At 44.1% G+C, this 26953-nt stretch overlaps 2 protein-coding genes across 5 annotated transcripts in view; both read left to right on the plus strand.

The window, feature by feature from the left end:
• Positions 1-2415: 2415 nt before the first annotated feature.
• On the plus strand, positions 2416-10498 carry ptges3a (prostaglandin E synthase 3a (cytosolic)). The gene is made up of 8 exons (XM_035381575.1): positions 2416-2683; positions 5748-5861; positions 6174-6243; positions 6385-6483; positions 8009-8098; positions 8424-8480; positions 8825-8849; positions 9304-10498. Coding segments are annotated over exons 1-8 (477 nt in total). The 5' UTR covers positions 2416-2681; the 3' UTR covers positions 9324-10498.
• Positions 10499-11726: 1228 nt separating this feature from the next.
• Positions 11727-26953, plus strand: part of LOC118207614 (bromodomain adjacent to zinc finger domain protein 2A-like) — a 33966-nt gene continuing 18739 nt past the window's right edge. For 3 of the 4 annotated variants that reach the window (XM_035381375.1, XM_035381378.1, XM_035381379.1), the window contains exons 1-6: positions 11727-11870; positions 18564-18693; positions 20328-22082; positions 22371-23630; positions 25461-25673; positions 26288-26761. In XM_035381375.1, coding sequence (XP_035237266.1) covers positions 11868-11870; positions 18564-18693; positions 20328-22082; positions 22371-23630; positions 25461-25673; positions 26288-26761 — 3835 coding nt within the window. In that variant the 5' untranslated portion in view covers positions 11727-11867. Of the gene's footprint in view, positions 11871-15580; positions 15771-18563; positions 18694-20327; positions 22083-22370; positions 23631-25460; positions 25674-26287; positions 26762-26953 lie in introns of those variants that run through there. The other variant, XM_035381376.1, reaches the window with a different exon arrangement.

Below are 26953 nucleotides of genomic sequence, written 5' to 3' on the forward strand. Positions count from 1 at the left end.
TAGAGAGAGATGGAACAAGTCATAAAACACACTATGTTTCAGTGACTCCAGTGTAGTACTGGACAACTGCTGGTAATTTGTAGGTACCTAGTTAATTTCTCAGCAGGGGCAGATTAACTTGAACTCACTAAATGTTCCTTGTGACAGTTGGCTCCCTGATCTAGACTCCTGATCATAGTCTATAAGTAATGCAGCACAGACTCCATCACGACTTTCTGTAGGACACAGCCTACTTGGCGATCACCATTCCAGCTGAGCAGCTTGGGACAATTTAAATATTTGATTCAAATTGCTGTAACTGCTGTATAGTATGCATTGGAGGCAGAACAAAGGAAAAGATTAGGACAGAAGATGCTGCTGGTGCTTTTATTTTAAATGGGTACACTGGGCCAGAGCTGTTGTCGCCCTCCTGTGGTGGTGGGTGTTAATGCCAATTTTTACATTACCTCCTCATGCTGCTGTCCATTGCTGGCAACAAGTCCAGTGAATGGTGAGTATCCATTTTAGGAATGCCTTTTGACTTGAAGTGGAGCAACACCTACCTGTTTGGGAGTAATCTCAGATTTTAACCTAGCAGAGCTCTATTCCAAAAAAAAAAAAAACTTGATCTGGCAGTAAATCAAGGTCAGAATATTTGGGGATCCATCCATCACAACTGAAGCAGCAAGCAAACTCGCTTCCTACTGTGTCTGTAATTCGCATTTAACAATTCATGCTTAACTTTATAATGTCAGTTTTACTACACTTGTCTTTGGTGTGGTAGAAAGAAATTCTTTCCAGGATAAATTTGCTATTAAACATTTTTTTAAGTAACTTGTATATAATTATATTATGTAGGCTGTAGTGGCATATTTGTCATTTAAAATCCAATCCTTCAAAATGTGTTTCTGAACTTCAAAACTAAATCAAGAAATGAGAGAGAGAGAATCAAGGCATCTTGGACCCCATTTGCATTGCCAATGACTTCACAAACCAATGTATATGGTGTCCATGGAAAAATTGATTGAAAGCCCAAAATGAAAACTGGTTGTCTTTGTCAGAAATTAATCCTTATGTGTTATAAGGACTTGTGAATACCCTATGGCATGAATAAAATTATTTTGTAGTAATACAATATGTATGTAACCAGTTGGCTTGTGGACATACTGTTTTAAATGTATAGTTTCCATATGTAAATGTAGACACTTTTACATACTACAGTTGGTTGACGAGGGCCATTTTAGCAGGAATACGTTTCCTGCCCTACATCAAACAGACTCCAGCATCATGTGGCAGTAATGGACCTGCATTTGCATGCGCTCATCTTGGCAGGAGTTAATGTATGGTTCAAAGCCTAGACCAAAGAAATGCATTACAGTTGCTGCTCATAATATCACAGCTGTCCCAGTTCTTAAGCACTTCTGTGGTCTAGGTTTAAACTAAGCGGCTGCAGTTTCTCACAAAATGACACCACTCCTAATGCAATTTTGTGTTTTTTTTACCCTCTACCTGCTGGCAATATCCAAGGCAGCCTAGATATTGTACTTTTACTCTCTGGACACGAACCAAATTAGTCGAGACGAGGTCTATACATGGACAAAATTGGCTATTTAAAGAAGGGAGTCCTTGGGATTTGATATTACATTTCCGACAAAAACCCGTTTCAACGAGAGGTCATGGCAGGATTATTTTGGGTAATAAATAGCCGAAAGCTCGTGCAGAACAGTTTGTAACGTTGCGCTTGTTGTCTACCAGCTATGCTATTTCCACGGAAAAAATATGTTGTATTTTGAAAAAATATAATGCAATACAAGCTAGCGCATCGTGTTAACATAAACGGCTAGAAGCAATAGACAAACTTCGAGAATAGTTTATGAATAATTTGAACTAGTTTAACTAATTTAATTAGCCAACAAGCCGATTAACATTTAAAAACGTAATTCAGAAAATGGTTTTAAGAGTAGCAAATTAACTAACTTTATACAGCGGAGTGTGTGTCGCTATCTAGAATAAAATACACATTCTGGCCTACCTGATGAGTCATTCATCGGTATTTGGCAACCTAAACTTTAACCAGCTCGATGCTAGTTCATCTTTGACGCAGTCCAATAACATTAAATTATCTGAATGAGTCTGTTAAATCTGCTCTAGACACGCTATTATTTCGGCTAACTCTCAGTGAAAGTTTACCATATTACAACATATCCGAGTAAGTCCCACAGGAAAGTCGTTCTTACAAGTTGCCACCTGGTCCATAATTATCTTACCGTGTCGTTTGACGTCTATACTTTAACCTAAAGAGAGTCTTATTAATATGAGAGAGCCTCTGGATGATACGCAGAACGCGAGTCGATATTATTAACGAGGGGTAAACGTTCGCTGGAGTGGTTGCTATAGCGATCGCGCTGCTATAGGCGGGCGCGGGCGCGCGCGCGCCAGAGTCTTGTTGGCTGTCGGCACGAGCGACCGTGGAAGCTCTAGAAACGTCTAGCGCGAGGCTGGCAGATGCTGCGTCACTGCGCGAGAACGAGGAGAGAGACACGCTTGGCTGTTGGAGAGTTGGTCAGCGTCGTTTTCCTAGTTTATTTTTGGTCGTTCCTACTCTTAACGGCTAGCTAATTAACCGAAAAAATAAACCAAAGCAGGACCGCACACACGGGCAATAGCAGTCCAGAGAAGAAAGAAACCCATTAGATACCGAGATGTAAGTTTGGGGCGGAGGACATGGGGGAGGTGAAGGGATGAAGGGGTGCATCAGTTTCATGCACCGGTTTTGTTTCTTACCCAGAAAGGAGAGTTTCAAACATGGGACATTTAGCTGATGTCTGTCATGTGTCTGTAAAAACACAGGTAGCTACACGCGTCTTCTGTTTGGTGGGGTACATAGGTCTGCACACCGCGGTAGGCCTCCCTTCTACACGCCTGAGTACAGGGAAGAACGATGAATGAAAAAGCGATTATTGGAGGCACATATCTTGGAGTGTGTTACTATCCTGCTTTTCAAGTTGAGTAGCTAACATAACTGACTGAATTGTCTCGTTAGGTGACATTAACCAAACCGCGTACTTCTAAATGATGGTTGCTGACGACTCGCTAACATGGGTGCATTCAAGTTAAGGAGTTAAGAGCATTTTATAGCTAGCTATTCACCGGCTCGCGGTTGTTGATCACGTGGAAGATGAGAATGTTGTAATGTAGCTAACTGGTAGTTATTCAATGAATGTTGGACATATCAGTTTTCTTTTCTGTATGGAAACCAAACGTATCTAGCTAATGTGTGCGTTTATCACTTTCCTCCTGTCGTGTACGTCAGGAAGTAAGCTAACTGGCGTCTTTGCCAATTTGTACGAGTGCCATGCTACTGACTGCTAACGTTAAGTTGCTAGCCAGCTAACGTTAGCTACGATTTACGATGATACTTGGTGACACAGATCATATTGCGAGCTATCCATGAATGTAGAACCAGCATGTCGCTATGCTAAAAAGAAGCGTCATGCCTTAACATAGCTGACGAGGGTAGGTAGTTGCATTGGATTATAAGCCTTTGTTGCATTTGCATGGTAAATCGATGTAAATGCATCGTTTTACGTCCAAGTTGATTTGCTTTTCTGAGGGGAAGTTCATTCAAATACCTAGCTAACGTTAGTTGACTGTACGCATGAGCACGATCAGTTTTATTTTGTGTAAACTGATTCTGTGATGTTTGCTTTGCCAGCTAGCGAAATGGAGAAACGAGCTCGTTATAGCTCAGAGCACTGTAGCTAAAAATGTGGGGTTTTTGGATCGAAGGCTAGCTTCAAATTCGACCTTGAAAGCTGCGATTAGCATGTGGCATGTCTGCTTGCTAGCTGTCTTGCTAACTATTTACTATAACGTTTGATGTCATTTGGGTGGCTTTCACTGACCCTCTGACGTTTTCAGCGGCAAGGTGTAATATCATAGCAATTAGTTCTTGTTGGTAACTTCCTGTTCGACTGTGCAGCAGATTCTATAGTTTCTGCTCTTTCCCTGTGCCAGGTATTTCCAGAACTGGAAATTTACTCTACTGCATTTGAAATAACATTTACATAATTTGTTGATCATGGTAGTTCTTGTAAACATTTAATTTTAGAAGTTGAGACTCAACATCGGGTGCATTTTCACACTGGTCAGTCCCTTGAAATTACCCCCAAGTTTTAATGATTCGACTACTTCCTCCTGTCTGACGAGGTTTACTCCTTTGGTTTCCCTGCTGACTGTGTGATTACTGTGAATGCACCAGCATTTAAAGGCTGAACTTGCCGGACATGTGGAAGTTCAGTCTTGGGGCAGCTTCCAGAGCTCGCCTTTGTTTCTGTCCGCAAAGCCAGATGCGTCTGGTGCACCATATGGCTGTAGGAGCTGCAACCTGACATCTACACTGGGTTCTATCCTTCCTGTGCTTTAGGTCCACGGACTCGCACTGAATCAGGAGATCCAGCTGTGCTTTTGGTGTATTTATTCTAATTTCCCCCGCATCATAGTTCAGACTCAATAACTGCGAAAGAATGTACATTACCCAGTTGTAACAGCCTGGTGCTGGGTGGAAAAAGGAACTGGCTGGAAAGAAACCTTAGACTATTGTGCGTTTCTCTCACAAAACATTTTTGTTTAAGCTGAAGTGTTTTCGGGCTGGGGGGCAGGGGGCGTCCACGATGAATAAAAGTAAAACTCATGACACTCTTAATATGTTAAACTATGTACGCCTTTAGTGTGCTAGAACAGATGTTTCCATAGAACAGGGATCCTCAAAATGTGGCCCCTAAGGAAAGTAGTACTACTTGTTAGGGGCCCAGGAACCAAATTGTATTTGATCTGTTTTTTTCTAAATATTTTTTTTCCCCACAGGGAAAATGTTTATCTCCCAGTCAGTATGGTGAAAGCTCTTGAAACTTGATAGACATGTAAGGGATGTGTCAGCATGTTGTTCTGAAGATGCAATTTGAACATTGTTGACTGCTTGTAAACATGGCCACTATTTAAAAAAAAAAAAAAAAAAGGATATTTAGCATTCTTGGCCATTGTTCCATCTGAAAAAATAGTACTTGCAAATCTTTTTGTCATAAAGCACAATTCTGATCACGATTCCTTTTGGAACAAGAAGACTTTGTTCAACTGCCTAATTGCGAATGGAAGGTTTCCTGCATTCGAAGATGGCAAAATTACAGCCAATCATATTTCAATATATGAAAGTTAGCATTCCGTGCTAGTCGCAGCTTTAATTCTTGGTCCATTTAATTGTGGACTGGATCTTCGGCTTTGTGCAGCGTCTTGTTGCACTGCCTGCTTGGACCCTGGAAATGCTGCTTTTTCATAGTTTTTCATAGTTTCCCTCCAAGCACGGTCTGATGCAGACCTGAGTCACCAGGTAAGTGGATCTTCTGGGCAGTTTGTGATGGTCAGTCAATTGATTCGGCTGGAAAAGAAAAATGGTACTACTCCTGTCTTAGAGGGTCAGATTTTATTATCCCTCTCCTAAGGGAATGAAGTGTCTGCTCTTGAGTAATACAGGTGTGCATCAGAGCTTACAAGTGTTGTGAGCGTTCCTTTATCACACCTGGGGCTGTCACTCGCAGGTCCTGTCAGTGGCCTCTTGACTCTGCAAGCTTTTGTCTGTTCAGAGCTGAGCTCAACACACACGTAGAAAACATTGCCATCGGGACACTGAGCACTGAGGACGGTGTCCTGCAGCCCTCCCATTCCCCCTCTCTTTCCTTTAATCTCTCTTCTGCTCCCTCTGTTTTCAACAGGCAGCCGGCAACTGCTAAGTGGTACGACAGGCGGGATTACGTCTTTATTGAATTTTGTGTAGAAGACAGCAAAGACGTCCAAGTGAAATTTGAAAAATCAAAGCTTGATTTCAGGTAAGTACAGTTACCTTATGTTATGCTGTGCAGTGGTGATAATTGCTTGCCATAGCCAGTTGTGATATGCAGCATAATGTTCTGAGGCAAGAATTACCACCCAAGGTGTGGCTTGCTGTGCACCAACAGTGGCCCTCTACTGTTGGCTCTAGAAAGGTCAAAGTGCACAAATATTCAGTCATAAAGTTGGTTTGATCTGAATGTTTCACTGAAGTATATTGCAGTTTAGTGGAATTGATTGGTTTGAACAAAATCAAACCTTGGATTAGATTTTGTATTTATTCATGGTTAAACTTTTTTCCTCTTTAAAAGTTGTGTTGGTGGAACGGATAACCTCAAACATCAAAATGAAATCGACCTCTTTGATGTCATTGATCCAAATGTAAGTTCATTTTCTAATTTATTGTTTTGGGTTGCTAACCTCTATAATCAACTCCCTTATAGTACTCATTTTAAATTAATAATTTCAATATTTCTGACCTTGAAGTGCCCAGGAGTAACAATTTTCATCCTTTCTAAACAGGTGTCCAAACACAAACGCACAGACCGGTCTGTTTTGTGTTGTTTACGAAAATCAGAATCTGGAAAGTCATGGCCAAGATTAACAAAAGACAAGGCGAAGGTCAGTGTTATTCCAGTGAGAAGTATATTCATTTAAATTTCCTCTTTGGGCCAACAGTGTATATTTGTGTGTGTGTGTGCACCTGCATGCATTTTGACATGCATGCAGACACGCAATTAAAGTTCCATTTGCTTGCATGGCCAGCAAGATCCTGGAAGAAGTGTAGAACATTATACTGTTTTTTTTTTTTTTTGGAAAGAATTATGTGAAAGTCACTCTGGGTCAATTTTTGTGGCTAAGGGACATGTGTTCACAGCATAAATTGCCACTCCTAAAATTCCATGTAAGGAGCTTAGAATTCCATTGCAGGTGATTTAAAGAGATGGCTGAGAAAAGACTGGGGGGGGCGAAGAAACTTCTCTGAAGCGCAGATTGAAGTGCTGTTACTGGAAGTACAAGCCAAAAGACATCTTATTCTGTAGAGTAAGCAGTGGAGTGTCGGGGCTGGTGAAGACTAAAACCTGGCAAAATATATGCTGTTGTAAACTGTGTCTCAAGTTCCGCAAACTATGCAAGAGGTAAAATGAAAATGGTTTGACAAAACTGGATGCAAAGAGGAAAATCCTAGCCCATAAACAAAGCACATCAATCACAGGGCAGAGTCAGCGTTTGGCCCAGTTGTCTACGCTGGATGAGATGTCTATAGGAGAGACGTTGCTGTCCGGAATTACTCCGGAGTTGCACAGACTCCGAAGGGGGTGTCTGGGCAGTCAAAACCTACGCGTGATCCCCAGCAAACAAATCAAAAATTGAAGATCTGTTCTCGGCAAAGTAAGCCATGCACCTTCTAATAAAGCAAAGTCAGCCATAGCAGTGAAGGCCTAAGCTATGACATCTCTACTGTAGCAAACTTCATTTACGTGGTTTATGAATTTATATTCAATTGCAACTGAGCATTAATTAGTTCAATCAGGATTACGCAAATGAAGCACCACCTGTTTTAATGTTTAATCCCATTGTGATTTTTTAAAATATAATTTGAACAGGTATATTCAAGCAATTTTGCTAGTCTTCGATTTTTTAAAATCAAAATAAAAGATGAATGAAAGGAATAATTAGCACAAACACTGGTGTTTTTACATTTACGTACACAATACAAGCAGCTTGGAGCACTCGTGAAATCTGTTTTGGATCCTACGAACAAACGCATACGAAAACATCTGATCGATCCAAGATTGTTTGTGTAAATGTATTTGCTAACGATTTGTGATCAAATCAGTTTGGCTCGCGTTCGAGTGAAGCCCATTATGTATCAATTTACCTGTGCAAGATGTTTTTGTTGTATATTTAGTGCATTTGACTTGAATTCAAGCCTTTTGTTTTACTTGCAACTTTAGAGTAGAAAATGGCTAGCTTTTGGCAGAGGAGTGTGTATGTATTGAAATGGTGTGAATTCAGTAAGTGTTTGGACTGTTGATGGTGAATGTGCTGTTTGGGAGGAAGGGGGGCATTTATTGAAGGAGAAATTTAGGGAGAGCCCGGATGCGGTGGTGAAAGTCGCTGATGTTGCCCTTTTGTTGAGCAGCTCAATTGGCTTAGCGTGGACTTCAACAACTGGAAAGACTGGGAGGATGATTCGGACGAGGAGCTGTCTAGTTTCGATCGGTTTTCGGAGGTAAGCAGGAATTACCTGGATATCTGCATGGCATGGTGCACAAGGATATGAAACTGGTTGGGTGAAATTTGTTAGATGTCCAAATTGCAAGCTGACTGTAAACACCTCACTTGGAACTCATTTACCCCGAAAGTCGTCTTTCCAAACAGTAAGCATGTAAGTTAAATAATATTATAGAATCAGGTTGCTGTTTGATATGGTGGGCCAGAAGGAGGCGATAGAGAGCCAGTAACACATCTTTAGCATGAGTCCTTATAAGTGCAGCTCTTTCCTAGCCATTATTATTCTCGGCAGTGATCTTGAAACATTTTAATGTCCTTTTCAGATGATGAACAACATGGGGGGTGATGATGACCTACCAGAAGTGGACGGGGCAGAAGATGTAAGATTTTAAACTATTTAATTGTCTTTTTCTTCTACCGAATGTGCATGCACCGAGGAAAGGATGAGCTGCTGCTTCATGTCTAGTGCTGCTTTGTTCCTTGTTATGCATTGTTTCTGTACACAAGTAATAGCCCTGGCACCAGTGTGAGCTGGGTGTTGTGCTCAGGATTGCAGGAGCACCATACCAATGTGACTGGATTCCACAGAGCTGCCCAGCGTGCCTGTGTTTGCTGCCTTTACAGCACAGAAAAGCCACAGATCTAGAAAAGATCGAAGATGTTGGCAAAACGTAGAGTAAACATTTGTTACCCATGTTTTAACATTTGTGTTAAACGTTTGCAGGACTCAGCTGACAGCGACGATGAAAGTAAGTCTTTCCTCTTAATGCCCGCACATCTGGCGCATGCAGTCTGCTGTAAATGAGGTCTGTCATAAACGTGGCTTTTAAATGGATTCCCTTATGCCCCTGTGTCATGTATAGTGAGATGTATTTTTATTTATATGGGTTTTATGGCATTGGCTGGACACCTGCTCTTCCATGACAACCTGTACTTGAATGCAGTAATCGTTCAGTGTTGAGCTAGCCATTTTGATTGGTGGTTGCATTCTGAAAGTCAGCTTTAGCTCAAGCTTTCCTGTTTTGTGGGGTGGAAATGCATCATATAAAGTGTTTCCTTATTGACCTTTCAGCTTATATCTACAGCTGACAAAAATTAATTTGTTGAGTTAACTAGTCCCAAGTACCCCTACCTGTGAGTGAGTTGACTGCATGTAATTAGTTGCAATTACATATTCCTGATCTGAATTGTTTATTCTTGCAGAAATGCCTGACCTGGAGTGAAGGCAAATCCCATAGGAACCCCTGTGGCAGCTGGAAAGATGTCGCAAAGCTGTTAATTTGAAACGAAAAAAGAACCATATAGGTATGAGCTGGTAGCCATAAAAACAACTGCATCTTTTTAAAAGCCGTTTTCCAGACCGTTTGAAAATGTAAAAAAAGGCTTGACCTTGGGTCGATATGCATACCTTTTGTGCACAGCTGTCTCCATCCACTGGCATTGCTGTGCTATAGTCTTCTATTCTGCATGGACTATCTACAGTTTCCATGGTGTCGTGAAGTATAGTTATTGTCCATTAATCAAAAATCAATGGCTGCATTGAAAGTTGTTGAAGGTTCGAAGTTTAAAAGTAAGTCTTACATCCCCCCCTTGTTAACATCAATGTGGTTCTATACAAAAAAATTCAAACATTGTAGTTTCTAATGAAGACGACAAAACAAAGGATTTCGAAACAACCTATATTTTCAATAAAGTTTTGTTCCTTTTTTAATTAAAAACATTTTCCCCTGTGTTATTAATACTGTAAATGGAATCATTTATTTTATAAGGAAAGTCTTAGTTGGGCCTGAAAGCAAGTGTGTTTGTGTGTTGCAATATTGTTTGCAGGCCATCATTATCAAGAGGTCAGCCATTTTGATTGTGGGCGTGGGCTTCTATTTTCCCAACTGGTTTTCAAGTTACTGGCTTTTTGTACTTAAATTCTTAACAGCTGTTTTCAGTGTATTCATGAGTTGCACACCCTCATCTTTTCAAATGTGTTAATTTTGTGTAAAACAAAAAAGTGCTTTACCTGAGCACTTGCCATGTATCCATGTATTATCATGACAGACAGGAAAGCAGGCATCACTGCACATTGAGTAATTCTGCGTGTAAGCAAAGAGAATGAGAATGTTTGAAAGGCTGTACTATTGGTGTATCTCTGACCCATAAATGTGCAGAGTTGAATGCAGCTGTTTTTTTTTATATGGACTTCAAAAAGGAACAAATTATAGATAACATTAGGTGACCAAATTTGTATTTGCACTGTCAGAATATAAATGCAAGTGTGGGTAAAGTAAAATTAATACACTATTAGTTTGTCGGCCTGTCTGCTTGGCACAGGAAGAACTTAAGTTTGTGTTAAGTGCAGTGGGGAATTTTTGTCTACATCTTTCTAATAAACTGTCGAAGACATCTACATTTGTTTATGGTTGCAGTTTTTAAAAGAGATGGTGAGTCTGCACTGCCTTTATCATTAGCAGAAAACTTCTGCACAGGACTAAGGGGATACAACTACTGTCTGGAGCTAGAATGTATCACTAATTTAGCAGCAAGCAAGATTAGCAAGACTATACTTATTTCTTAGCCAAAAATGAGTAAGAGTATAGTTGTATATTTACAAATGAAGTATTTAATAAGGTGTACTGCTCCGCGAAAATTGCTCAAATATACACTGCTTCGGGGGCTATGAATCTTTCATCACGTCTTTAGTAGTGATGTGAGCAACCGGAGTCCGTATCAGAAGAGCAGTGCGCACTCTTATCTGATTGGTCGGATAACCTCGTGATTATGGCTGGGCCTACTGGCGGGCGCTGGTTGTGCTCGAAGGAGAAAGCGAAAGCGGTACCCCACAGATCTGGAGTGAAGATAGGGCGGGCGATTGCGAAAGACTCCACAGCTTCAATACGAGCATTTCTGCTATGGACCTTGGTAGGCAACGCATGGTGAACAACAGAAGGTGGCGGGCGCATAGCGCCATCTATCAGGAAAGCGATGTCTCCAATTCAGCCGTCCATACCTGGCGGCAAGACCTTTAGCGAATACCCTTGACATCCATACTGCAAGGACGACGGCTCATTACACAACAGCGCAAGTTAAAAGAATAGATTACAGCAGAAAGCAGCACACCTTTAGATACTGCTTCTGCCTTTAAAATCCCCACCAGAATGTCGAAGCTTGTGTGAAATCGTGCCATATAACGAGAAAAATGAGCTCATCTTATTAATGAATGCAGCCCGTTAAATTTTAACAATGAACATTTGTAATGCAACGTTTAACGCAGGCCTCCTCTATTTATCCACAATTGTTTCGTTTCATTTATAAGAATTCAAATAATTTGTTAGCCTATTTCATATCACAACGGATGCATTATCATAAATAACGAGTACAAAAAATACAGTGCAAATGTAAACTAAATATTACTAACAAGTATTAGAAGGCACCTTTAACCTATGGAATGTCGGTGATAATTTCACTGTGTCGGTCATCTTTATTTATATTCCCGTAATGTGTAACCCTTAAGGTTTTTTTAGTATGTATATATATTATTTAAAAAAATAAATTGCAATATGACCATGCCTTCTATTTAGCTTGTGATGAGCCAGCGCAGGGGTGACGTCATTTAGTCTAAGCGCTGGCCACCTGCTCTGGGCTGCATTGGGAATAAACAGGAAAACGCAGATGAGGCAAATGAAAGGGTGAAAAAACTTAATTCATCGTTATATCGCTTCGTGTGAACCAGTCCTCGTTTTGAAAGGCAAATATCTTAACTAAAGGGACAGGTTTCGATGGTAAGCTGTATTTACGTCCTTTTCGGGGTGTTGTGGTTTGTCTTCACTCGTGATCTAATTTCACATTGTTGTTTAATTGAAGTCCATTTTGTTTCGTCTCACCCTCCTGTTTTGTGTCCCTGCCTCTCTCCCCCGGTGGGCGCGCTGTATTAGGCTACTTCCTGCAACACCACGCAGGCCTGCGCTGGGTCCTAATGCCACACACTGATTAGAGAGGTAAATAAACCGTTTCGTTTCTAAAAATAGAGCTAGAATTGGAAAATAAATTCACACAACCATTAGATACGAGTGCTCCCGATTGGTTATAGACATCCGACGAAGATATGAATGCCTCATTGACATTTGTCTTAATAGAATAATAATCGGCGACACGGGTCAAAAACCACTAGCCTATACCAGTTCTTAGTGCTGCACGTAAATCATTTTAACATTACTTGATGTTAATTGATCTAAAACATCTATAAAACCGCGTTTTTCCCTCTTTCCATTTGCCAGTACACTTGTCAATAGGCTAATCAGGGAATGGCTATAAATTGAGTCAGTTGTATTTTATCAAAAATGGGTATTTCAGGTAGCTCTCTGACTCGATATGAAATATTGATTCTGAGAACATATGTAAAAAAAATTATTAATGGAAATTAATTTGTTACGTTTTATCATAAAAGCTTTGGATTCCAACATACTGAAGGCCAAAGAGGCTCCACTACCTGTAATAACGGAGACAGGCTGTGTCAACTAATAATTTTTGATTGGCTAGATTTAAAAATAAAAAATCGACACGGTTTAGCTTTTTAGTACTGAAACGGGTATCTTTCAATGGCCATGAAATTCGATTCCCTGTACACACGTGGAGGTGTCATTGGCTTTGGTGATGTCACAATGGCACTTCCTTTTTTGGGCTGAAGGGGCCTATGTAAACGTACCAACCTGCTTGCACCTATAAGGGCATTTCTCCATTGCACATTTCAGATTATTTTAGGTTTAGAACAGTATGATTGAAGGCCGATAGTGTTCGTTGCTACCAAGTGCCCACTAATGTACAACAAAAAACGCGTAAATTGCCATATAGTAGCGATGTACATATACTACACTTTCACTTTTCAACTTGTACTACTTTTACACGACCCCGCCTCCATATCACGCGTTCCACAATTCACTGTTGCATGAAATATCCCACCCTCTGTTTCAGGAGTTAGATGGAAGGACAAGCATGTGGAAAGACAAATCGTAACCGACATTTCGTAGACCACCAGGGCTGACGAGGACGGGGTGAATTTCTGCATTAGCCAATGAAAACACATCTGCATCCTAAGACAATCAGGCTTAGTGCATGTTTTAATATATATTTCCCATCTTAACACCCACAGAGTGTTTAGCAATACTCAACACGTTACAAGGTACTCAAAACAGACACACAAATAAGAACAGTACGCTAACCTTTTCTGGCTGAGTTCAAATTAACCTGATTCCATCCCCGTAATATTTAAGTGGTTAACCATTGTCAGGCATGTAGGCGTCGTATGTGATGTACCTATATAATACATTGTTTCAGAGCAGTGGAACCCTATCATGTGCCATAGAGGGCCGAGAGTATGCAGGTTTCATTCCAACCATTCACCACATCTGCTGATTTCACTAATTAACACACCTTCAACTAGAGAGCATCACTGCTTGCGCAAGCTACTAAACTGATAATTCAAGAGCATTAACCTGATCATATGTTAATTAAATTTAATGATTCACCACAAGAATGTTACATGGCTCTACATCCAGATTTGTTGCCAAATTAAAGTAGCATAGAGCACAAACATGAAATTTATATTTTACATAGTTTTGACTGCGTATAAAATGCTATTTTGGATGGTGGCAGTTGAGAGACAAATAAAAAGAGAATTCATGTCTAAAACATGACTTTGGGCAAAGCATGTGCACTCTGTTTTTTAAAATTCCATAACCAAATATTTTAATCAATATACCTATTGGCTTAGACATCATGCCACGGTTCACCTACTTACAATTTCCACCACTAATAGCCTAGTTACTGAATCAATTCAGGGTAAATGCCTTGCCCAACACAGCAAGATCCTATCGGGGAATCAAAATTGTAACCTTCTGGTAGCCTACAAGCTCAGTTTTAATTCCATGTATGGCTAACAATGCTGGCTACTGCATCTTGCATAGGCATTATACTTGTGAGTAACGTAAGCCTACTACTTAGCTTTATTCTGTTCGACCTACTGTTTAGCAACAACTTATAGCAAGATGGAAACTTATTATAGAAAAGAAACAAGATCTGATAAAAGAATTCTTGTGAGATTTTATTTGGCAGAAAATGGCTAGTTAAGTTGAATACACTAGAAGCGTTCTAATTAAGTTAAATTAAACCAAGAACAGACGTTGGGTGTTTCAAACAGGCTTAATAGGCTATGCACATTGTTCAAAGGCACACACAGTAAAATATGATGATTATTATTATTATTATTACTTATTAACTGTCAAGTTGATATTCCATCGGTAAATTATGCAAATCAATGGCTGGCGTGTGGCACACACACACACACACGCATACAAATCAGTGGTAGCAACTCAATATATAAAACATTTATACATGGTGAAGAGGTTCAGTTGTTGTTCAACCAAATATTAGAATAGGCAATCTAAGTATGATCTAAGTGCCTTTGACCATGGTATGAGTGTTGGTGCCAGATGTGGATGGTTCCAGCATCTCAGAAACAGCTGCTCTACTCAGATTTTCATGCACTACAGTCACTAGACTTTTCAGGGAATGGTGCGATTAACAAAAAACATCCAGTTGAGCAGCAGTTCTGTGGGTGAAAATAACTTGTTAATGAGAAAGGACAGAGGAGAATGGAAAGACTCCTCAAATGCTCAAATAACCACTGGTTACAACAGTGGTGTACAGAATGGCATCTCTGAATTCACAGCACATACAGTACAAACTTGAAGCGGATGGGCTACAGCAGCGGAAGACCACTCCAAGTTCCACTTTTGTTATCCTTGTGTCTACTTTTCAGGTTGGTGGGGGTGGTTTAATTGTACGGGGAATGTTTTTTGGCACGCATTAGGCCCAAAAATACCTATTAAGTATTTTTTGAATGCCAAAGTATACCTAGCATTGCTGCAGACCATGTAGCCACCACAATCTACGCTTTTTCAAATGGATACTTCCAGCAGGATGATGCGCCATTTCACAAAGAACGCAGCATCTCAAACTGGTTCCACAAACATGATGGTGACTTCAGTTTACTCCAATGGAATGCACAGTCCCCAGATCTCAATTCAATACCACCTTTGGGATGAGGTAGAACAGGAGATTTGGAGCATGGGAAATCTGTAGGAACTGTGTGATGCTGTTGAGTTAGCATTGACCAAAATCCAGAATCTTGTTGAGTCCATGAAGTGAAGAATATAGGCTGGTCTGGAAGCAATACTGGGGCCGTATCTGGTACTCGATAGGCCTACCAAATAACGCGGGCACTGAGAGTGTGTGTGTGTGTGTGTATGTATATATATATATGCTTATATATATATATATATATATATATATATATATATATATATATAAGCATCAGTGCTCACTGTTACCTGTAACATCCGTTAGCGCGGGGGGTCAGTGTGAAATTTCCCCGGCTCTAGGACCCGGGACAGGCCCGATACCCCGCAGCGTGTGAAGCACCATTCACTTCCTTTCTCCACTCTGTTTCTTTCTTTTCAATGATCATGGCTGCACGCAATAACACCAGCCATGTTTGCTAATTTGGAACCTAGAGGTTAGCGATTAGCTGCCTATTTACTATTTACATCGGCTTTGGCCTCTTCAATTTCAACTTAAATTGGAAACCCAAAGACACGGACTTCTTGGAAAACAAAGATTGCAAGGTTCGGTAGTTTTATATTATATAATTTTAGTGCGCAAACTTTTGAATTTGTGTGTGTGTATGGTTGCCGTTTAAATTTCTCCTCTGAGTCAGGAAAACAATGTGAGTTTATTTGCAGGCTTTTAAGCTAGGATAAGCATCCTAGTTGTTCAACAAGAAACACCAAATCGCGATGGCGTTAAACATTACGTCGATTTTAAATGGAATACTGTTAAGTATAAGATTGCATTACAAGTTTCCAAATGGGGATTCGTAGTGAGTATCGCAACACTATAAGCAAGCTAGAATGGCCACGCTAAGTTTCACAGCTAATTATTTAGCTTGCTAAATACCTCGCTAACGATTGGTTTCTCATGTATCATAGTTGGCTAGTAAACAAAGGCCTTAAGTATTTTAATTGAGGCCCGAATGTTTGTGGAACGAAGTTTAATAAGTCCTAATATTTTACTGTTATTTCTTTCTACCATCGTGGGACAGTTACTTTATATAACGTTTATAATGTCTACTTGGCCGCATTTACTGCAATGTTGGATGATGCGATTTAGCTTTCTAGCTAATGGTAACTAGCTAGGCTCTGTCGCCAGGATGGCAAGCTGACTTGGCTAGCAACAACTTAGTTAAGAATACATGTTTAGACTAAATTATTAGGACGGTTCAAGTTGGACCATTTAAGTTTGTGAACATTCGCTAGAGTATAGCGTTGCATTGCGAAGATCTGGCTGCGAATTTTGCTGCCAGTTGGCTAGCTGGCGACCTATGAATGAAAGTTAGCTGACCGGATTGTTGTCGAGATAACTTGGCTAGCTCTAATGCTAAGACTTTCAGTTTGAAATAACCATGATGGTTAGCTTGCTGGGCAACTGAGAAAATGGCTATATATATGGCTAATACGAATCGGCTATTATGTTATAATGATAATAGTGATTTCGATATTTTGAATGTATTGCTAGCAAATGAGATGCGTTTGCTCGCTGACTAGGCGAGCATACTACCGTAGCTGGCTACCTCATGTCAACACTGAGATAGCCGTGCTACGCTATCGAATTTGGTAGTTACTAGAGCTAGCGGCTGTTTGTCATAGCTATGTAGCTAGCTTTTATCGAGGATATAGCTATATAACGTTTGCTAGACTATATTTTATTTATTATAGTGCTACCGAGATATTACCTCACATACAGATTTATTTGTAGGATTAGTTTCGGTAAGATAAATTATCTGCATGTACGTCAGTATTTTTCCTTCAGTTGCTTTCGTATTGCTAAAATGAAAAATATCACGCTAGCAAGATAGCTACATATTTAGCTAGCAGGCCATGATATCAGACGAAGCTGCGCATTGTTTTACCCCCTAACGTTAGGTGTCAGTCGGTATCGTCAGTATATACATGTTTGTTTGTTTTTAAAAAACCAAAACAGACAGGATGCTTCGCTTTCGTTGTTGTACATTTATTATTAACAGTGGCAAGTGTCCGTGCGTTGTATTCATCACACGGAACAGGGAAGGTGGTGACATATATACGCTATGATTTGGTACTGCGACATTTTAAGTCTGTGGAAACGCGATGCGATGTCCTGACAAGAACAAGTAGCAAGCTAGTGGATTAGCCTCTGCCAGCATTGGTACTGACAACGCCTGCACCTTCAATATCCAATTCCCGACGCTGTGTTCATTGGTTACTGTAAATGTGATGTAGGCACTTCTGTGGATAATCGGTTATAATAAATTGAACTTTGTTCGTCATTCTTCATTACTTTAATCAGGAATTGTCTAAATGACCAAATATATGGCTCTCACGTTTTAAGATCTTGGGTACTTGGCCATAACTGGGTGGGTGGATTTTGGAACTAAGGGTGCATGGCTGAGGCTGCCTATCGGTTTGCGTTATTAACCCATAGAGGGTGCTTGTATGGGGGTTGTTACGGTTATGATGAAAGTATGATTTGCCTCACAGGTCATTGTATGGTATTTGGCCTTGTGCCTGAACTGGTTGAGGTTTGGAATACGTGCCTGAGGATGCCTGAATATTCCATTATTAATGCTTGTGGGGTTTATAATATTTAATGGTGAAGCTGGGATTGGTTTTTAAGTTGCTCCCACAGGCTCAATGTTAGAATGTATGACAAAGGCACAGCTGGTTATTCCCTGCAGGAAGGAGTTCTGTTAGCAGAGCATGATAGACTTGTCTTAATGAACCAATTAATGACAGTTAATTGTAATTAATTGCATTGACTGTGTACCATTGCTTTAAATTATGCAGACTAGTTGAAAATCCATTCATGTGATATTCTCAATTCCTGCTATGAATCTTGTAAAATCAATTTCACAAAAGTAAGCATTTTGCTGAAAGGTGCAACTTTTTTTTTTTTTGAAGATCTCCCATTTTCTATGATCTTATGTGCAAAGAGAAATTATAATAGCTTGCAGGTGAGTTAGACCCTCTACTGTTTCAGCATGGAGAAGTCGTGTCTGTGTCTTTCACCAGTAGTCATGGAGTTTGCTTTGATTGGTAAGGATTTCATGCCGGCATCTGTAGCAGTTGAAATCCTAGAATTGTTCATCACCAAACTGGGAAGACCGGCGGTTTCACTCTGGTTGTGGTGAAAAGATTATGATGGTTTTTATTATTATTTGTTGTAGTGGTGGCAGCTGTCTGCTGCTGATTGTCTTCTAGGTCCACCCTGAACACTGTGCTGTTTGAGAGTGTTGTTGTTTGACTCAGTTTTCACTTTTGGTTGCTAGAATGCTGGTCTTCCTCGATTCAAGAAATGACACGTTTGAAAACCCTGTCTTTCAGATGGAGGCAAACAACCAGTACAACTTTGGGGGCCACCCCCCGGTGTCAGCAAACTCAGGCCTGAAGCCGTCCTCGGGGGAGTCCCTCTATACCAATGGCTCTTCCATGAGCTTCTCTCAGCAGGGAAAGAGTGAGTACCCTTAGCGCATCAGCGCCTCCCCGTCCAGTCCATCCCTGCACACCCTGCATTCGGCTACTGAGTCTGTGGAAGGAGCGCGGGCATGAAAAGAGGGCGCAAGTGAAGACAAATCTGCAGATTGAATCACTTTCAGCCCGTGTCTTGACCTTAATACCTTTGAAGAGATACACTATTGTTGTTGTTTGAGCAGTGAGAAGAATTTGACTGATGCCAACGGACTTCCTTGTGTGTTTGTCCTTCCCTTGGTTGAGCTACACCTTGATGATCATGTTCTGATAAAGATCTGAGCTGTTCTGACTTTACAGGAACATGAATGGAAATATGAAGATTGACGTGTGTGAGAGGAATGAGTTGGCATGGTCTGGCTTTTCTTTCGCTGGAAACATTGTGGCAGGATCATTTAAGTATTGCTTATGTTCTGTCATCCAAGCCAGGAGGGCACAGTTGGAACTGAGAAGAAAATGGAGAAAATTTCAGAATAAAAAAAAAATTCCAACACTGCAAAAAAATCACTTAGGTGTTTTAATCTTGTAATGAGACTTAATTTTTTCCCCCTCAAGGAGGAAATGCTAACTTGTTTTTAGTTACTTTTTGCTTATCAAGTTAAATTGTCTCACCCCACTGGCAAATCTTGAAATGAGTCAAACTGTCTGACCATCTTTTTGTCTTATTTCACAAAAGGGTAAAACAAATATAAGTAAATATAAGACAAAAATACTTGTTGAGATTGATTTTTGGCTTTTGCAGTGAGCACCAATCTGGACGTAGATACGTATCATTGTAGTTGTGCTGTAGTATAATAATAATAATAATATTATTAGAATATTATTAGAATAATAATATAATAATAATAATAATAGTAATAATAATAATATGGCTGTAATATTTGCTGCAGTCAGCTGGGATTAGTGTCCCACTGCTCGCTATTATCTCTGCTTGCTGAGCTGCGTATGAACTGTCTTCCTCTGACTCACGTCTGACTGAGCCCCGCTTACCAACTGCGGCATGACGAGAAGCAGCGGCTGGCATGTGCCTCCGCGGAGAGTGCCTGCTTTTCTGCGCTCTACCGAATAAGAGTGTGTGTGCATGTGTGAGTGTGTGTGTGTGTGAGTACGAGTGTGTGTGTGTGTGAGCAAGAGTGTGTGTGCGTGTGTGAGTACAAGTGAGTGTGCGCACGTGTATGTGTGTGTGTGCGCGCATGAGTACAAGTGTGTTTGTGTGTGTATGAGTGCGTGTGTCTGTGTGGTGAGTGTTACGCACATGTATGTGGTCAATGCAAATTTGGGAGAGAAAGCGTCGAAGAAACTCTTAAGTGTATTTTTATTACCAAGTTCTTCACTACTATGCATTTGGAATATTTAATATGTGCAAACACTTGGAAATGTTTACATAGGACATAAAGCAATCATAATCTAAATGTCAGGTATACTACTGCATACAAGGCTGATGAGCAACGGCGTTCGTGTGGAATGAAGAGAAGAAAATATGCAAGAAGATTAAAATTACTGCAAGTCGAAGCATTACTCGTCCGATACGGATGCGGCAGGAACACTCCGCACTGTTTTTCCTTGTTTTTGTGACCTCTCCCCCTGATTTATTAATTTTTTGTTTGTTTGTGTGTGCAGATCTCAATGGCGACTTGAATGTGAACGGCATCACTACTGTAGCTGGGACCAGCGTGGCTGGCCCACACCCCCCCACCTCTTACTCTCACATGAGCGGCCACCACCAGCACCACAGCAGCCTGGGATACGACTACCTGTGGGGCCCGCCTCAGTACAGCCCCGCCACGGGTGCCGGGCGGGGGGCCGCCATGCACCACAAGCAGGGCCCCGGGGCCGCGCTGCAGCAGCACTTCCAGGGCCACGCCCAGTACCAGGCCAACGGGGGCCCGGTGCGCTCCCAGCCCGCCCTCGCGCCGCCCCCGCCCAATGTCACCTTGACGGGGGGTCAGTACTGGAGCAGGGGCAGCCCCGCCCAGCAGCACAGCGGTTCTGCCATGGCGGCAGGCTACGGCTCGCACGGCGGGTACGGGGCCTACCAGGGTCAGGTGCACCCCGGCATGGCCCCCGCCCAGCATCACCGGCAGCAGGTCCACCCACAGCCACACCTCCACCACCACCACCACCATCAGCAGCAACAGCCACATCAGCAGCAGCAGCAACAGCAGCAGCAGCATCATCATTATGGCATGGTTCCTAATGGCATGTCCTACTACCAGTTCCAGGCTTCGCCCCACTCACAGGCCCCTCCTCATCCTCAAGCCCTACCCCATTCTCAGGCCCTACCCCTGTCACAGGCATCACCCCATTCTCAGACCCTACCCCTGTCACAGGCATCACCCCATTCTCAGGCCCCGCCCCACTCACAGGCCCCACCCCATTCTCAGGCCCCGCCCCATTCTCAGGCCTTGCCCCACACCCAGACTCCGCCCCACTCCCAAACTCCACCCCACTCCCAGACTCTGCCCCTCTCACAGGCCCTGTCCCACTCCCAGACTCCGCCCCACTCCCAAACCCCACCCCACTCTCAGAATCTGGCCCTCTCGCAGGCATCACCTCACTCACAGTCGCTAACCCACTCCCAGACCTCACCCCACTCCCAAACTCCACCCCACTCCCAGACTCTGCCCCTCTCACAGGCCCTGTCCCACTCCCAGACCTCACCCCACTCCCAAACCCCACCCCACTCCCAGACTTTGCCCCTCTCACAGGCCCTGTCCCACTCCCAGACTCCGCCCCACTCCCAAACCCCACCCCACTCCCAGACTTTGCCCCTCTCACAGGCCTTGTCCCACTCCAAGACTCCGCCCCACTCCCAAACCCCACCCCACTCCCAGACTTTACCCCTCTCACAGGCCCTGTCCCACTCCCAGACTCCGCCCCACTCCCAAACCCCACCCCACTCCCAGACTTTGCCCCTCTCACAGGCCCTGTCCCACTCCCAGACTCCGCCCCACTCCCAAACCCCACCCCACTCCCAAACTCTGCCACACTCACAGGGCCTGTCCCTTTCTCAGGTCCTGCCCCACCCCCAGACTCCGCCCCTCTCCCAGGCATCTCCCCACTCTCAGACTCCACCCCAGTCGCAGGCCCCGCCCTCGGCTCAGTTCCCCCCGCTGTCGCAGATAATGCCCCCGACCTCACAGAGCTTCACCCCGCCTCGCCACAGCCCCCAGCACCACAGCGTCAGCCGAATGGCCCCTGGCAGCCCCCTCCCAATGCAGGCCTCTCCTGTGCCCGTAATGCCCCCCTCGAGTAGCCCCCTTCCCGTGCAGGCACCCCCTGTGCCCATCATGCCCTCTTCCATGCGGGAGAACGGGGCCTTGGTTCGAGATGGCCCCCTGGGGCGCTCCAGCTCCCAGCCTGCTGGCTCCCAAGGTAGAGCTTCAACACTGCTGAAATGGCACGGAACGCATTCAAATTGAGCAGAGTATTATTCCCAATTTGGATATGCAGATACTTTGACACCTCATTGCCAGAGTTGGACAATAAATTTGGAGTAGATATTATATAGTCAATGTTTAAGTGACTAAATCATTTGCTTAGCGAATTTCCAATGTTGGAAATGCATATACGTACAAACTGTAACTGTATTGAATTATTCTGTGTTGCTGTTTTTAACTGTTCTGCAGAGTGGTTTAGGATTTTTCTTGTTCACGTTTGCAGGGAGTTTGAATGAGATGTACGATGGCGTGGACAGCAGCTTCGGCCGGGTGGAGAGCGTTTCGGCCCCCCAGCACCCGTCCCAGGCGGAGGGGTTCTCTCACAGGCCGACCGCCTTCACCGGCGGGCCGCCAGGGGACTTTGGGCAGCGGGCCCAGCTCTTCCCCTCTGACCCGGTACACCTCGCGGCCAGGCGGTACAAGGAAGGAGAAGCGCAGAGGGACTCTGGTCCTGCGGCTGTTCCCCCCACTTCCGTGGCGCCCGTTGCTCCAGCGATCTCCGCTCCCTCTTCAGCTCTACCGGTCACCGCCACTTCTGCGCCGCCTGCCCCTCCAGCGGGTCCCGCTCCCTCTGCGCCGCCCGTGGCTCCAGTGGTTCCCGCTAAGTCTGTAGCACCCGTCGCTCAAGCGGTTCCCGCTAACTCTGCGGTGCCTGTGGCTCCCGCGGTTCCCGCTAAGTCTGCGGCGCCTGTGGCTCCAGCCGGTCTCCTCTCCCCTGTTCCTCAGACTGGCCCTGCTGCTGCGGCTAAGTCTGCTCCAGCCGTGGCACCTGCTCTTCCTCTGACACCTGTTCCTCCAGCTGCGTCCGCTGCTCCCTCAGCCCCTGCTCGTTCTGCGAGTGCTGCTCCTCCTGTGGTGTCTGCACCACCCGCAAGTTCCGCTCCTCCTGCTGCCCCTCCTCCGCTAATCCCAGTGGAAACCCAGTCTGAGCGGGCCAGGGTCTTTCTCTCCAAGAACCCCCCTCCTCCTGATCTTTCTGCCAACCAGGAGGCCGTGGGCCTTGGCCCCTGGGAGAAGGGGGCGGGGCCTGTGACTGTTCACCAGCGTACGTCTCCTCTGATTGGCCGGGTCTTGGATGCGGGGTCAGGGGCGGGAGAGTGTGCGGTTGGACCTAGGAGCAGCGAGCCATTGCCAGCCGATCGTGGGGGCACCCCCTCCCTGGCGGGGCAGCATCCCTTCGGGGACGTCCAGGCACGGGAGGCCGCCGCCACGGATGACACGCTCGGAAGCACCTCTCATGCCGATAGCTCATTGGCCGATGAGAGCTGGGTCACCGAGGACTCCGAAGAGCCTGACGAGACTCGGAATGAGGATGTGTTGGACAAAGGGGAAATGGCGGAAATGGGCTCTACGGCAGAGGATTCCCAGGCAGACTGTTCCTCTCTTCTGGAAGAGTCCTTCAACAAGTCCTCCCAGAGTGCCATCTCCGTATCCTCCGCCTTTGACAGCTCCACCTCCCCCCACTCCGCCTCTGACGCTGATGGTGAGTGGGATTTGGTCTGAACCAATCAAAGCCCTTTAGTACCCGATGCTTTAACATGTTACCAGCGTTGCAGAGTTCAGCATATGATCAGGCAAATGTCAAACCCATTTTTCTTGTTCTTACATTTCTCATGATTTTAAAAGTGTTCAATTTCATGGAACTGTTCTTTTCTTCCTGCTAATTCAAGTTTAGCCAAACTTTAAAGATGGGATGTTTCGGGGTCTGCAAAATTGCAGGGTTATGTTGGTGAATCCCCTTTGGAAATCGCGGATATCGTCCTTCAGACGTTCCTGCAAAGCTACTTTGGCTATGATTGCTAAACAGCTTACATAACTATAATTATTTGAAAAGACTTGATTATCTGTCATGACTTTTTTACCAGTGGTGATGAATTTTGTTACTGTATTGAAATAGAACAACATGAGAACTGCATAGTGTTTTTTCCATTTGCATTTTCTGTATTACCTATGACTGCTGTCTGCTAAATGCAACACAGCCAGCATTTTTGATTCGATAACAGTCCTGAAATTTTTTGTTGTTGCAAGAACCAGGGTATCAATGAGTCACATAAACACCCTAATAACAAGGAATAGGAACCGGGCTGGGACCAATTCCATTTAGTTAGTTGAGGAAATGAATTAACATTTGGCGAATTGTAAAAATGGCCATAACGTTCTGTGAGGATTTTTCTATGAGTTTACCCACTCGGTTATTTTCCGCGGTTGACTGAACCGGAACGGACGTCTCCCTCGCTGGAGTCTGACCCTCAGAAGTGCGAGTGTTTTCGGGAAGCGCCGTGACTCGTCCAGGCGCTAGGCGCGGCCGTCGTTCGCAGGAAGCGCCGGGAGCGTCATGGGGCGGCCGGTGGCGTTGCGTGCGCGCCTGTCGCTAACGGGAAGTGGAAGTGGCTCGGAGGCTCTGACAGATTGCCTGCTCAGCTCCGCTGCGCGCGCTCGGGAGGCGCTGGCAGGGATTCAGGGCTGCAGACGCCAACGCTGGCCGCCATTTTCTGGCGTCAGGTAGGGGAGGGAGCGAGCATCCCGTTTAGTGTTTAAAAAGGCGAGGCTCCCAGACACCCCCAGAAACGGGACTACGACCAGGCCGGACATCAAGTTTGTGTTTAATTCCGTGCCCCAGGGGCTGATGGCAAAGGACAGCGTCAGCTGTGGGCTGGTTGCTCCTGAAGATCTAATTCCCTATTTTTATTCTCTATGAAGAGTGTTTGCATTAATTTTACAGGGTTTTCAAGTGCTGTTTTCACCATTTTGCGCTGCGTTTAAAAACGCAGCTGGTAAAGTGGAACATTTGGAACAAGGGGATTGAAGACACTGGTTCCTTGTTTGAATGTGCATTACCATGTTCTCTGACATCCTGAAACATTAATACTCCTAAGCCACGCCCACAAGAGTCACATGTCTAACAGCTATATGGAAACATTATTGTGAAGCTCTTACAGTGTTCGCAGAGCTGTCACAGTGTTGTCACAAACGCTGCGAATGTGAACATGTCCTGGGTGAAGGTTGTGTATTCCTCCGAGAAGTATCAGTAAAGTGCAGATTTATTTCTGGTATCGGATATACCACATTTTACCAGTGATTTCATTTCATGCATCTTCTTGCAGTCAATCTTTTATAGGTTAATGTTTGCGGGCCTTTCCCAAAAAATAGATTGAAAAATCTGAAGCGTTATTGAAAGGGTTTTGTGTCGGTTTGTGCATGTTCACGTAGTCATGCATACATTCATAGTGACTGTATCTCTGAGGATGTGACGTGTGTCGGACTGTCCGCTCACCAATAGCCGGTGTGTGACGGTGTGATCTTGCGCTTTCAGATTCCCGTGAGGCAGAGGATTTGGGGGGCCAGGATGCCCCTGATTCGGCTCGGGGGGGCTTGGTGGTGCAGCGCAGTGGTGCAGGTGTAGAGGGGCTCCCAGTCAAAGACACGGCCCTGACACCTCCTGCACCCCCGGGCAGCCGCTGCAAACTCCCCAACGCTGGAACACCTGTGGAGACTGCCCCCAAGACCCGCACCCTCCCTGTGCACGGTAATGCCAAAACGAACCCAGCGCCCCCCTCTGGCTAAACCAGCACCCCTCTGTTCCAAAAATCCATTTTCAGTTTTGATGGCAAGTTGATCTATCCACTGATAATATGGTAAAAAGAAACGCACCGTTCTAGATGTCCATCTCCTCTCTTGGAAAAATCTGTTCTGGTGCCACACCCACTCCCCAGTACAGTACTCGCTCACAATATTGTAGTGATGCACAGTTGAGTTAAAGAGCTGTCTTTCTAATGCAAGGTAAAGCATCAGACAGTCACATCAGTGCAAAATCTGATGATGAAAAGCATAATGGTAATGATTCATATTCAGGAAAAGATCCAAAATCATGCATTTCAATTCTGATAAGACACATAATCACATAGCAGCAGACCTTGCAGCTGATTGGCTGTCTTATCAACACCCAGTAGATATCAGTGATGAAGTTTTTTCCCAGAAACTTTTCGCATGGCCTCTGACGTTTGGTTGTTTACTACTGTATCGGGTGTGATTAAAGAAAAAACATGGTTCTTTTCATAATGCTTAAAGATTGTGATTCGCCATATTGTACAGCCCTAGATTATGTCTGTCTATTTACCCGTTCACATGCTTCTGTTACAGTACCCCAGGAGTCCCCGGTTTCCAGGGGCAGGTCCACAGCAGTAGAGGGAGGGGTCCGAACCACAGAGGAGAGGGAGAGAGGGGTGGAGAAGAGAAAGGTGAAGGCAGCAGGAGCTGCCTCTGAGGGTAGGGCGGCCGATCCTGCTAAGGGTCAACCCACCCATCGCCAAGAGCCAATTGGCTCATCCCCTGGGCCTGGCCCCTCCCACCAACCCAATCTGGCCACTCCGAAACCTCGGAAAAGGGTGAGAAAAGAAGAGAAGGTGGCAAAAGAAGCGAAGAAAGCAAAAAAAGAAGATCTGAAAATGAAGAAAGTCCCGGCCAAGGCAACGGTCAAGGCAACTGCTAAAGGAACGGCCAAGGGGGCCCCAAAGGGGACCGGGAAGGGCTCGGCGAAATTACCCAAAGCTCCGAAGGTGGAGGCTCCACCGCAGGAGGATGATGATGAGGATGAGGATGAAACCACAGCCAATGGTAAGAGCAAGTCATAACCGGGTCTCCAACCCTCATCCTGTAGAGCCACCTTGCCTGCTGGTTTCTCCCTGTTTCTCAGCACATAATCGATCAGTGAAATCAGTCAGTTTTTTTTGGGTCTACATTGGTGGCTGATATATGAAAGTGAAAATAACCAACATACTCCAAAGTTCTCCAGGACCAGGGTTGGGG

The sequence above is a fragment of the Anguilla anguilla genome, chromosome 11 (assembly GCF_013347855.1).
Source record: "Anguilla anguilla isolate fAngAng1 chromosome 11, fAngAng1.pri, whole genome shotgun sequence".
Taxonomy (NCBI): domain Eukaryota; kingdom Metazoa; phylum Chordata; class Actinopteri; order Anguilliformes; family Anguillidae; genus Anguilla; species Anguilla anguilla.